Raw genomic sequence first — 13898 nt, forward strand, 5'->3', positions numbered from 1 at the left:
GCCGGATCGGCTTTCACCGTGGACGAAGCGGAGTCCAGCCCGGAGTCGTCACATGTGGTTGCCGCTCACTCTAGGCCGCCGTCTGCAGCTCACTCTAGCCCAGGGGTGGCGAACGTCGGTCCTGGAGAGCCGCAGCCCTGCAGAGTTTTGCTTCAACCCTAATCAAACACATCTGAACGAGCTAATCAAGGTCTGAACGGTTACTAGGAAGCTACAGGCAGGTGAGTTTTAATTAGGGTTGGAGCTGAACTCTGCGGGGCTGCGGCTCTCCAGGATCGGAGTTCGCCACCCCTGCTCTAGCCCACCGTGTGTGACACTGTGTTTTGTTGTGAAAGCAAAACTACTTTGTTTGGCCTTCCAAAAGAGGACACGACTAGAAATCAGTGGTTAAGTTGTATTTACAACACTGTTCCAGAACAGTTCAACCCAAATATTCCAATGTGTCCAGCGCATTTTATGGAGGACTGTTTCCTGATCCTGGGAGAGTAAACTACAATGCCGGCTGTTCTGACTCACAGACTGTAAGTACGTTTTTAATATTTAAAGAATTTGCCACTGACGATTCAAACGCGAGTTTTAAGCAGTGTGGAGTAGCGTTTCTAGTTTGTCATTTCTCCAATCACAAATGCAGACATGGTTTTATGTTTACGCGGCGCGATGCAACCCAACACGTAAAAAGACAGTATAAGTCATTATAATCCGTTATTATGTCACCACTGGATGCAACAAATGCCTCGTTTATAATGGGTTTTAATGTTATTGTCTCGGCGCTCCGGCCGGACAGGGCATCACAGTATGGTAAGGGGCATAACATTTCCGTCACACGCTTAAGGTATTCGGCCGGTCACAATGCACTGGATAGCTGGCCAATCAGAGCACACCTCGCTTTTCAGACCGATGAGCTTTGTAAAAATCGACGCGTTTCAGAAAGGCGGGGCATAGAGGAGAAACAATAATGTACAGTATGTGGAAAATAATGCACATACTGCATAAACACATTTCATTACACCAAATACACAAAATAATGTTCTTTTTAGCAACATCATATGACCCCTTTAAGTAACTTTGCAACTACATGCCAGCTAACTCTCAATAGAGTATTAGTAGACTGTTATGTTAGGGTTAGTAAAATTAGTTGAGATGTACTGTATGTGCAAAGTTACCTATAGGCAGAACAGTGTTTTGGGGAGCATCAAAATAAAGTGTTAGAAGATATTAAGCAGACAGTCTACTAATATGCTAATGACTGCTAGTTGACATGTAGCTGAAAAGTTACTTATAGTTAGTGGAATGTCTAAAGTAGGCTATCAAAATGAAATCTTACCAAATAGCGGAATATATATCTTGCAATCTCATAATCCACCATTTCACTAATTTATCAGTTTGCTACAAAAATTATCTACAATATATTGAGTAGGGATGCATGATATTATCACAATGTTATCAGAATGGGCCGATAATTATTTAAAATGTAAATATCGGCCCGATATGAAAAATTATGCCGATATGACGAATAACTCACATTATGAAAACTTAAATACAAGGAGGTCTAAAATATTTTTTTTTACAACTGTTTTGGTTTAGACCATCTACAAATGTTAAATCTTCAAACAAAATGTTAAGGTTACCACTGCATCTGTCTAAAAAAAAAATGCAGCAATTGATTTATAGTTAATTTATAGTTATTTTCAAAGCTTTCAATGTACTCTCATTCTAAAAGAGCTTAATTGTTTATTTAATTATAACAAGTAAGTTTTTATAAAAAAACTAACCCCCACCAAAAAAATAAAAAAATAATAATCTCTGCACAGGAGAGACTTGGTGTTGTTTCCTAACAAAAGGAAATATATCGGCATTGGCTATCTGCAAAAATGAGTTGAATATCCAATAGCGTGCATCCCTAATATTCAGTTGACAATATAAAAATATAGTTATATAATGTTTATGATTATCTAAGATCATCATAGTAATATTTCTACTAGAAATACTAACTTCAAACACCGTTAACCGATGCCAGTCAAATATTTGGACTACTACTCCTTCGTTATGACTATTTTCCATATTTTGGAAAATATACTCTCTGGACATTCTCAACCATCTACATGAACAAGTTCACATTTATGATACACATTTGATGATGTTTTTCCTACTATCCACTCCAGATTTAGTTTTGGGAATTTTAGTTTTGGAATGAAATTCATGCATAATGACATTTTTGTCTACAAAACAAATTTCTAATATTTGAGAAACTTCAAGTCTTTAACTAATCAATCATTAATCGACTATGTCAATAATCTCAAAATGGGCAAATGAGCAGCCAATTAATTGGTTAGTAGCACTGGTTGACCAAAGGTGTCTTGAAAACTAGTTTAGCAGCTCGTTGTGCATCCCAACAGTTTACAAAACACAACATATGTGCCTGGTCAGCAGGCATGTCAACTATTTAACCTTCATGTTTGTTCTCCATCTTCTCCTGTCCTGCAGATTGCACCCCACCTCCACCAGCACCCTTCAACCACCGTGTGGTGTCTGCCAAACCCAACCAGATTAACAATTTCTACACTATCAACCGACAGGAGGTTCTCGGAGGGTCCGTGGAAGTATTTTCTTGCATTTTGGAACCGATTGCTAAGAACAGAATGTTTTAGAGACGGTGTAATTTCTGCTATTCCTCTCGAAGGCTAATTGCGTAACCTTACAGTTGGTCTCCCCTCACCCGATTCATAACTTCAGAGTCAAGCCAGTTAATTTTACATTGACATTTCAGGGTATGTGAAACTGTACCTCTGCGTCAGCTGGAAAATAATCACCAGGTGTTAATCCATCTCTTCAAAGGGAATGTTCTTCTTGTTGTTAATGCAATAGAATCTGAACAATATGACACCCCCGCTGCATTACAACAGAGTCCCAGAAGTCCTTCCTGGTCTGCACCTCTAAGTCGTTTTGCATATACAGTGGCTCCAAAAAAGTATTTGGACACTTAAGCCACACTTAGACATGTGTGAATGTCATCGCAGATAACAAAATATCAGAGTGTCTATATCTGCGCACAAATGCTGCAGGATCTTTTCTCAGAACTAGTGTTTACTTTCCACTTGGCTACATTTTATTTTGACAGTCTACTTTAGACATTCTACTAACTATAAGTAACTATAAGCAACTACATGTCAACTAGCAGGCATTAGTTGTATTAGTAGACTGTTATGGTTTGGGTTAGTAGAATATGTTGACATGCATGTGCAAAGTTACTTATAGTCAACAGTGTGTTTTAGGGACTATAAAGATAAAGTGTTAGCACTAGCAGATATTAAGCTAACACTTAACACTAATGACTGCTAGTTGATATGTAGTTACTAATAGTTAGTATAATGTCTAAAGTGGACTGTCAAAATAAAGTGTAATCATTTTTCTAGGTGTCTTAACTGTCACTGCTTTTAACTCCTTTCAGTGGTCGATACGGTCAGGTGCATAAATGCATTGAAAATTCCTCTGGACTTACTTTGGCTGCAAAGATAATCAAAGCTAGGAGTCAAAAAGAAAAGGTACATTTGATATTTATATTTTATTTATTTCAGTTTTTGATTTAATGCAATGTGTTTCTTGTAATTTCTTTGTAATTATTTGTGAAATTTACTAGCAATTTATGAGTAAAAACCGTTTAAAAGTAAATCTACACAATTGTTTTAAGTGTTTAAATACTTATTAATATATTGACTCAACTTTATTTATTTTTGCAATGCCTCTTTTAATGTTAATTTAAGTTTAAGTTTTTTTTTGTTTGTTTTGTGCTTTTGTTTTATATATATATATATATATATATCTTATATGCCTAGTTCTTTAATGCAACTCTAGATGGCGCAGACTGATGGGTCTAACGTAACTGATGATATTCACAGTGTTAAATGACTTGGCACAAGCTGATTGGTTCATGTTGCATACACAGCCAATGAGCTTGTTGCTTTACATTTAAATGGCTGCTTAGCATCCACTTGAGCATTTTGCAGCACGCTTTCAGAGTTCCTCTGAAACCCTCCACCATCCCCACCTCCACCTGTATAGATCTGCTACGGCTTATTTTATAAGCTATTTGTGCAGCAGCAGCATGTCTTAAATACTCGCAGCACTGTATCGCTGTATGCATTGGCAGTAGCAAGTTCCTGTACTTGCTTGCAGCAGCAGCAATAATCTACAACTACAGCAATAACCAACAGCAGCAGCAGCAGTAGCAGCGTAGCAGATCTATTCCGCCAAGACCAAATACATTAACATTGTCATATCCATCACCATGCTAAAATCTTCAGAGAGTTGTCATGATAGAAATAATATATTTTTTAATTATTTATTTCAGTTTTTGATTTAATTCAGTGTATTACTTGCCGTTTCTTTGTAATTATTTGTAAAATTTACTAGCAATTTCTGAGTCAACATTGTTTCAAAGTAAATCCTACACAAAGTTTTCGGTATATAAATTGTGTTCTACAGGCTCAGTGGTTTACACACAGTGCTCAGTTGTAAAATAATATTTTAATGTGCTTTATCTGCCAGGAGGTGGTGAAGAATGAGATTCAGGTTATGAACCAGCTCGACCACGCTAACCTGATCCAGCTCTACGCCGCCTACGAGTCCAGGAACGACATCATCCTTGCACTTGAATAGTATGTGCATTTTAATTGGTTCATTCTTATTGGCTAGTTCTCGTTAAATAGAATAAAGCATGCAGTCAATTCAAATTAAAGTATGTTCAAAGTTAATTCAAATGAATAGTTTTATATATTCTTCATAATTTAGAACTTTTAATTCGTACCTGTTTTTATCCTGATTTATAAAATCAGTTTGTAATGTTGTGATTAATGTAAAATCATAATATTATTACGTAATTTATTCTTTCATATATATATGTAGTCCTACAATGTTGCAGAGTGACTAAAAGTAGTGATGCTACTTTTTCTTTGACTTAACCATTGTAATGATAAATATTGAGTCGTTTAATACTTACATTTACATTTAGTCATTTAGCAGACGCTTTAATGCAAAGCGACTTACAAATGAGAACAACGGAAGCAATCAAAATCAACAAAAGAGCAATGATATGCAAGTGCTATGACAAGTCTCAGTTAGCCTAACTAATACGTCTGCTAACGAGTAAATTGTAACCACAAGTAAGGATTGTAAAGTTAATTAAACTGATTCTGTGCTGATCTCTCTGAACAGTGTTGATGGAGGTGAACTCTTCGACAGAATCATCGATGAGAACTATAAGCTGACGGAGCTCGACACGGTGATGTTCATCAGGCAGATCTGTGAAGGCTTGCGCTACATGCACAAAATGTACATCCTCCATCTGGACCTAAAGGTACAAGCAGGGACCCAGCATAATGCAACAATAGAAACACTTACATCTAAAAAATATGATCTGTCATTGGCCCTCAGAGGAGAAAAACGGCCAACATTCCTCTAGTTTTAAAGCAAACAACCAGAGTAACCTTCATAACCCTTGCTGTTTCTTGTGGCCTGCAGCCGGAGAACATTCTGTGTGTCAGCAGACTCACAAATAAAGTCAAGATCATCGACTTCGGACTGGCCAGGAAGTAAGTGCACTCGCGGCACTGATGCCTTTGTTCAGAAACGAGAAAGCGTCTGAGTTAAGAGACGTTCCTTCTCTTCAGGTATCAGCCCAGAGAGAAGTTGCGGGTGAATTTCGGGACACCGGAGTTTCTCTCTCCTGAGGTGGTCAACTATGATTTTGTGTCGTTCAACACGGACATGTGGAGTCTGGGCGTCATCACGTACATGCTGTGAGTCACGTGTGCTGTTACACATGCTGTAAAATTATCTAGCTGAATTAAAATGAGCATTTAACAAAACTCCCCCTATTTTATGTTTAAATTATGGGTAACACTTTATTTTGATGGTCCCTTTTGAACATTCTGTTGGCTATAAGTAACTTTGCACCTACATGTGTACTAACTCTCATCAGAGTATTAGTAGACTGTTTGCTCAATATCTGCTAACTCTTTATTGTGATGGTGTCCCAACAGATGATCTACTGACTATAAGTAACTTTGCAAGTGCATGTCATGTTTCAGTTTTTTTACTTCAGTGTGTTACTTGCCATTTCTTTGTCATTATTTGTGAAATTTACTAGCTATATTTCTGAGTGAAAACTGCTTTAAAGTAAATCCTACACCATTGTTTGAGTGTTTATAAACTATTATAATATTTAGTAATATTTAGACTTTTATTTTGATATTATTATTTATACATTTATTTTAACACGTTCAGTTTTCATGTTAATTTTAATTTAGGTTTTAGTCATTTTGTTTTGTGTTTTTGTAATTTTTTGTAGTTTTTGTTTCTATATTTTTATTTATTCTATTTTATACTATATACAGTATATATATATATATATATATATAATATGCTATTTTATTTGTTAATTCAGTGGAACTCACTTAAAGAGTTTAGTAAAATTTTGCAAGGAAAAGTTTTTGAATTTTTATCATATTAATGTAAAAAAAATATTGTGTGATATAACTTGTGTTTGTTTGTTTGCTGGTTTTTATTGTATTTTTTTTAATTGTTTTTGCCATGAAAATAGCCTTTGATGCTGACATGGCATTAAATATATATACTATACTATTGATTCAGTGAGTTACTTGCCATTTATTTGTAATTATTTGCACAATGTACAGTAATAATTCATTCAAAGTAAATCCAACACCAATTTGTCTGTGTATGCCTTGTATTTTCCAGGCTGAGTGGTTTGTCGCCCTTCCTCGGGGACGATGACAGTGAGACCCTGAACAACATTTTTGCCTGTCAGTGGAACTTCGAGGAGGATGAATTCTCAGAAGTATCAGAAGAAGCCAAGGATTTCATTTCCAAGCTGCTCGTGGTGGATAAAAGGTGCTCAGGAGATTAATAAACCTATTAAAGAGACTGTCGAGATCGTTTAGTTGCATCATTCGCATTCAACCATTTGAATATTACTGTCTCATAGTGCAGTGGCAGGAGTTCGTGCATCACTCTTGCAGGACTGGAACTCAAAAGCTTGTGTTTATGGCCGATGGTTTATCTTTGTGTGTGTGTAGCTGGAGGATAGGAGCCACCGAAGCGCTGAAGCACCCCTGGCTGTCGGATCCAGCCGTTCACTTCTGCCTGCATCAGAAGGTACAGCCTGCGTTTAACAGAAGACGCTGCCACAATCTGTGAATTATGAGATTTCTTTGAACTTCTAAGGGTGTCTTGGTTTTCTTCACAGAAAAATAGATGCCGCTCGCGCAGAAACTCTTGTCTGCCTCCACCTGAGAGTTAATGTAATAATCCACTGTCAATATATCACATGAACTGGGGAAATTTGCTCTTTATGTCCAGAAACGACCTAATGTTGATGACGTTTTATTTTCTGTTTCAGGGACCAAGCTTGCTGTGGAACCATGAGGATTACTGGACATTATATTAGATACAGACACACTGCTTTCCCTGAATCTTCCCCGTTAACATTGATGACATTTCTTGAATTACGGCTATATGTCGTTAATCCTATTCCAGAATTTGAAGTGAAGATGTAATTTGATTTTGCAGAATTTCATCCGGCCTCATAAAGTTTCATACACTGATTCTGAAATAAAGTAGAAATCAAAATGCAAAAAAAAAAAAAAAAAAAAAAAACACACTATATAAGCCCTTGTCATGTCCTACATTTTATATCATTTTATTGTTTCCCTGAAGTCCACTTTTAATAAGTCATGGTTTCATGCACAAAGAACAGTCATAATTTAGTTTTATATGAACACTATACCCAATCTAAACCTAAGATTTAAAGGGCTAGTTCAACCAAAAATGAAAATACTGTCATCATTTACTTTTTTTTTTTTTTTTTTTTTTTAACAAAAAAAAAAAAAAAAAAAAAAAATCACACTATATGAGCCCTTAGAATATTATATTATATGATTAAAAAACATATTGTACACTAATGAAAAAAAAAAAAATAAATAAATTATATATATATATATATATATATAAGCAGTGTAAAGCAAAAAAACATACTTGAACCATAAATCAATCTAAAAGAAACATTTTACTTAAAGCCTTTATATATAATGCATTATAAAAATAATAAACTTGTAATGAGCCTTTTAATGCATGATCTCATGTAACTACAGTTATAATACTTTATAACACTTATCTGTTCATTGTTTCAGCTGTAATGCATTAAACAAATAACAAACAAACCTTCATATATTGTAATGCATTTAAACTTTTGTTACAATTATTTGTGCAAAGATCAAATGAATTACAATGCACATTATGAATACCTTTATAAATGCATTTTACTGAAAGGCTTTAAGTAAAGTGTTTCCATAGCTTTTGACTATTATAAATAAACTTTAGCTCCATTGCTGTAACATTATGATTTTTCAAGCTTCTTCAGTAGTATGCTGATTTTTGAATGCACCTATATAATTAAATGACTGAAATATACCTGAATTATGAGAGATTATTGAGTGAATATTGTTTTCACAAATGTTGTTTTTAGGTCTTACATGTTCTACAGAATTGAAAAGGGATGCAATATGTGATTTTGAGGGAAAGCAGAAAAATTATCAAGTTAAAGCTAATATATATATTAATGTATTTTTTTCACTTTATTTTTTGAATGTCGAGTATGTAACATTGCATTATATGCACTTTAGAACATTATTTTTTCTGTTTAAAACAGGTTTTGTTTTATATGTAAACAGTGTTTTCCATGTAAATGTGAATTTAAAGAATATTGTAGAATATAGAAGAATATAATAAAAAAAAGTCTTACCTTTCTTTTCCTTTGTTCAGTCGGTCTTGTAAATGAGATATGAGACAAACACAATTCAAATTAAAAATATATTTATATATTTAGATGAAGTCTCTGTTCAGGTTTGGCTTATTTTTGTATTTTGTATATTGATGAACATTGTATTTTGATCGGTGTTTGTGAGTCACACCTTAGACTACTGCTTGTATATATATATATATATATATTTTTTTTTTTTTTTTTTTTTTTACTTTAAGCAATCATTGTTTTTGTTTTATAAAAATAATCCTCTGTTTATTTATACACACGCATGCAAAATGAAAGCAAGTCCAGAGAGCCGTTCCCGGTCTGGTCTGATGTGAGCTTCTTCGTGTCTGTGTTGAGACGTCTCAGTGTTTGTGTCCACTAGAGGGCAGGACTCAAGTTATGGTTTCTTTAGTCATTTATTACAAAGCTGCTGTTAGCATCACCAGCATGTCACTGAACAGTAGAAAGTTCTTCTACCATATTTCAGTCAAAACAATGATCCAAGTACTAGTGCTTCAGACTTCAGCATTCTCACCTCTGTGCTGACGGATTAAGGTTTGGCTGGTTAGTGTGGGTAACTAGCTCCAGATAGAGGATATAACTGCAGCTTTCTGTGTGCAAAAGCTTGTTGCTTTGTTGACGGCCGTTCAGAAGTGACTGTATTCTGATTAGTAATAAATGATTTACATTATGGGCCTCTGACTATAAGAAAATAAGCACTGCAAATTCAAGGCAGAACATATTTTTGAGATTCAGCTCATGCAAATTTGTTGATTTTTGAAACTCAAGTTAAAACTCTTTTTTTTTTTCTTTTTTACCAGGGAAGGAGTGGTTTTGATGCACAAAGTTGTTTTTATTGTCTCTTATAACAAACATATTTTATTTAAAGCCATGCAAATGCAGATCCTGTTGTAAATAATCACTTTATAAAACCGTTCTTCCTTTATTAACCCCTTGGGAAATTTTGACTTTGATTCACAGCTTGACGTAATTGCATCTTTAATTCTCGTATTTCTCATATTTGTGAATTTGTTTAATTTTAGCAATTATCTTTTGGGTATTATGATTTATGTGACATCACACATTTTCACTTTATCCTATTATTATGGCTTCTGCTTTTAAGGCTTTAACCAGTAAACAGGTGTATGAGAACTATTGCTTTTTATATAAAAAAAAGTAATGCGTTACGTTACTTTTGCATTACTTTGTCCAAATCTGGCCTGGGTTTGCTTGTTTGTTTTTAAAAATCAAAGTTCTATTTTTTTGGCAAATGTAAAAGCCCTTTCACTCCAGAAGTGAAATGAATGAGCCTCAGGCTGAGAGAAATGCAAGTTAACGTCTGTACAGTAGAGCAGCTCAAACAAACCTTTCAGCTGTGCTGCCATTCTGGATTACATGAAGAATAGGGCACAAGAGAAGAAAGTGCAATACTCTTCAGCAATAAAAAAGGGAAACACATTAGGTTATGTTTATCTAAAGTAATTTTTGCTTATTAATATGGTTGAACTGGATCATTGAAAGTCAGCAGCAGAGACACTGATTAATAAAATGGGATTAAATACATAAAGGATATTTGTGTTATTTAACATATTTAATTATTGCAGGTTTGTATCATATTCTGAGTTTGAATTTGACTGTTTTTATTGATTTTGAGGAACACTGCATGTGTTTGTCTGCAGGTGAGATTAGTATTATACTCACATAATTAGTTAATGTGAGTGAACACATGTTGATATTGAGTCTAGAACTACAGTAAGATCATGTTCACACACAACGCTCTCCACTTACTCCTGATTTCTGTCACCGTGGCAACACCAGAGCTGTCACTCAATACACAGAAACAAAGTAACTAGCGTTACTTATTTGATTTTTTTTTTATATTTGCTTGTAAATTAAAAAGTAATGCGTTACTAGTTACTTGAAAAAAAAAAAAATCTGATTACATAACTTGCATTACAACACAGATTGCAGACCAATATACATTTGACATTTTTATAAATCAGCACTTGACTAATTGTATTTGCAATATGAAATTGCCCTGATATGGAAAAATAATATTTCGGGTTTGAACTGTGAGATTTCGTTTATATGTTTTAAATTAAGCGGTGCCAAACATATATTACATTATGTTTTTTTCTGTCTAACTTTTCTGTGAATATTTTCCTATAGTTATGACTGTTTAATTTAAGGTAAATAAATTCTGACTTTTATAACACTAAATGCATGAGAACACAAAGTGTTTTTATCATGCATAACATGCATGTGTTTTTATTTATTATAACGTGACTCCCACATTCCTTCTCGTGTCTCTTGGCCAGTGTGAGTCGACTGCAGAGATTTGAACTGTTCTAGAGTTGCACAAGAGACACGTTCAGACTCTTTCTCACCCTGAAGTGATCTGATGTGGCCCTTTGCTTCACTATTAGTGTGTGAAAATGCACTTTTAGGTCAAGGTGGATGGATATACACAACTTCCACTGTATTATTTTCTCAAGATCAGAGTCTGGAGGAAAATCCATGTCATCTGTCTCTCAACATTAAGTATTTATATATGTAATGTGGTGAGACTTTGTCAGTTAGGATCATTATTTCTGTGAAAAGTCAATCCTCATGTCATATAGATTTATTTTGCATCTTTTTTTTTTTTTTTTTGATAATGGAAATATAAAGGTCTCTGTGGTCTGTGGAGGGCAAAGGTCACATGTCCAAACCCGGTGCTGTAAATGCCATATTATGATGCAAACTGTCTCTTGGCCAATGCAGGTGACATTATTTCTGTTCAGGTGTTTATTCATGTGTCCGTTTCACAGGTATTATGTGAGCACTGAAATGAGAATGAAATGAGAAGAAATGCTTGTCCACTCAGTCTCTCTTTCTCTTTTTCTGTCCGTTCTTTCTTGATTTCTGTCTCTCCAGGGTAAGAGGGGGTTCTGGAAGCACAATCAAAACCAGATGGACTTATTATGGCCTAAAGACAATAAATATCATTGTCAGAGGGACCACCAGCATTAAGCCTTCAAGCATGGACTGTACACACACATACGGACACACACAGATATAAATATATAATTAAATATGTAATACTAATGATGGCATGCTTTTGAAACAGCTTGTAATGTATCTCAATGTCATTATTTTACATAAAAATGTAAAACTTTAAAATGTTTCACTCGTTAATCTGAACTATAACAAAACAGTACTTACAGCATTTTAACATCTTACAACCTGAAGGTATTTTTAATGATTACATGCCTAAGTAGAACAATTTAAAGCATGAGCATAGGCTTATAACTACAAAAAAAAAAAAAAAAAATGAGCCTGTTCCATAAAACAAGTTTACCAAATAAGCCAGGCTTATTTCAGTTAGTCTGACTTATTCTGAACCAAATCAACTGACAATAAGTCAGACTAACTGAAATAAACCTTGCTTATTTGGTAAACTTGTTTTATGAAACAGGCCCATGGTCTCATTTGTTGGAAAGCCTCTCGAAATGGTAAAAAAATAGATTTAGATTATATCTGGAGACTCTCATAGTACAACACTGCTAAGAAAGCACCAGGAAAAAAATAAGATTTTTTTTTAGTCATTTTTGTCTTTATTATTATTATTTTTTGTTTAGTTATTTTTGTTTGTTTGTTTGTTTGTTTTCATGCTTGACATGATGACTAGCCTACTAGAAAGTACGACCGTATATAAAATATGATGTTTGGGCTTGTTCACAATCATGTTATGGGTGAAATTTTGTCTTGATATTTTGATATCTTGTCTTGCCTTGATATTTTAAAATTTTCATCAAAAATCCAAAAACTTCTCGAAACAAGTGATCTGAGTGTTTTACCGGACATAAAAACTACGTACATGTGTAAACGTGTATTTTCACATAAATTTTTCCCGTGCATTGCTATATCAATCACTGCAATTCTGAGTGATTTCTGTATTTACATGCGGATATCATTCCCAAGACTGCAGTGTGTACATGGTCACTGGTTCTTCGCAGCATGAGTAACAAATTCAATGGCGCATGGTAAAAGCAAGAGCGATCAGTCCAATCCAAGGATTACAGGTAAAATTGTTGGAAATAATGTTCAGTTTCTTGCAAAAACCGACCATTTAGCTTCACAAGACCGCAATATATCGCCGGGAGTCATGGCTATTAATTTTGTGTTGCCCGTATATGTTTTTTGACTATAGTATGAATCACCAAGGACCACAGTTTCAGCTAAAGAAAATGTCTTTCTTCTGTTCTACTGAAGAAAAAGTTGCCTGAGGTTGAGTAAATTAGCAGCAAATTTTTTTAAATTTTTGGGTCAACTATCTCTTTAATAGTGAATGTGTACATTAATTTGAACTGATACTGCCCCTAATTGTCCTGCTAATAGATCCGACAGAATACAGCCAGATCTGTCACAGCTGATAAGGTAGACCTAAATTGAAAGCAGAGATTGTTGTGAGAACTGAGATGTGTTTTACGATCATTTGCGTCTGCATCAGTAATTCATCTCGAATGTAACAGGATCCTGGATTTCTGCTGAGCTCAGTTCACCACATTAGAGCTTTGCACAACCGTACAGCACACTACAATCGTAAAACAATCATTCGCGCTCTCTGTGATGGCAGTGCTTTGTGCAATCTGTCAAACGTGACTTATGAAATCCAAACAAGGCGTAACGTTCGCTCGTACGGGGGAGCTCTGGGCTCCAGCTGGGTCTGCTGCTCTTCAGAGGCCTGATCAAATGTAGAGGCAGAACCGAAGCCGTGCTGTCAGAGTCCAGCTGTGTTTGGGCTGAGAGCCAGACTGGTGGATCTGATGGTGTTTGTGTGGCACCGGGGGTCCGCCGCGCTCGCCGTGCCCAGGGTGGGGTTCTGCCGGAGGGTCTGGACCTCAGCAGAGAGCAGAGTTAATTCATCGGGCAGTCCGGGCAATCGGTTCTCAAAAGATCGCGAGTGCAAATGGAGGACAAGAGACTGTGAACACATGAAGAATCTGAAGTGTTACTATGAGGTAGACCTATGTTTGCGCACAATCTAGGACTGGGTTGAAAAGATAATTTTTTTTTATTTTAATTATTTTTTTTT

At 35.2% G+C, this 13898-nt stretch overlaps 1 protein-coding gene across 2 annotated transcripts in view; it reads left to right on the forward strand.

The window, feature by feature from the left end:
* Positions 1 to 7681, forward strand: part of LOC107671556 (myosin light chain kinase 2, skeletal/cardiac muscle) — an 11746-nt gene extending 4065 nt beyond the window's left edge. For both annotated transcript variants that reach the window (XM_016464472.1, XM_016464473.1), the window contains exons 5-14: positions 2485 to 2590; positions 3449 to 3542; positions 4546 to 4655; positions 5212 to 5353; positions 5518 to 5588; positions 5667 to 5795; positions 6754 to 6906; positions 7092 to 7170; positions 7262 to 7316; positions 7415 to 7681. In XM_016464472.1, the coding sequence (XP_016319958.1) occupies positions 2485 to 2590; positions 3449 to 3542; positions 4546 to 4655; positions 5212 to 5353; positions 5518 to 5588; positions 5667 to 5795; positions 6754 to 6906; positions 7092 to 7170; positions 7262 to 7315 (938 nt within the window). In that variant the 3' untranslated portion in view covers position 7316; positions 7415 to 7681. The remainder of the gene's footprint in view (positions 1 to 2484; positions 2591 to 3448; positions 3543 to 4545; positions 4656 to 5211; positions 5354 to 5517; positions 5589 to 5666; positions 5796 to 6753; positions 6907 to 7091; positions 7171 to 7261; positions 7317 to 7414) is intronic.
* The last annotated feature ends 6217 nt before the right edge of the window (positions 7682 to 13898 follow it).

The sequence above is a fragment of the Sinocyclocheilus anshuiensis genome, unplaced genomic scaffold (genome assembly GCF_001515605.1).
Source record: "Sinocyclocheilus anshuiensis isolate Anshui unplaced genomic scaffold, SAMN03320099.WGS_v1.1 scaffold3077, whole genome shotgun sequence".
In the NCBI taxonomy this organism is placed as follows: domain Eukaryota; kingdom Metazoa; phylum Chordata; class Actinopteri; order Cypriniformes; family Cyprinidae; genus Sinocyclocheilus; species Sinocyclocheilus anshuiensis.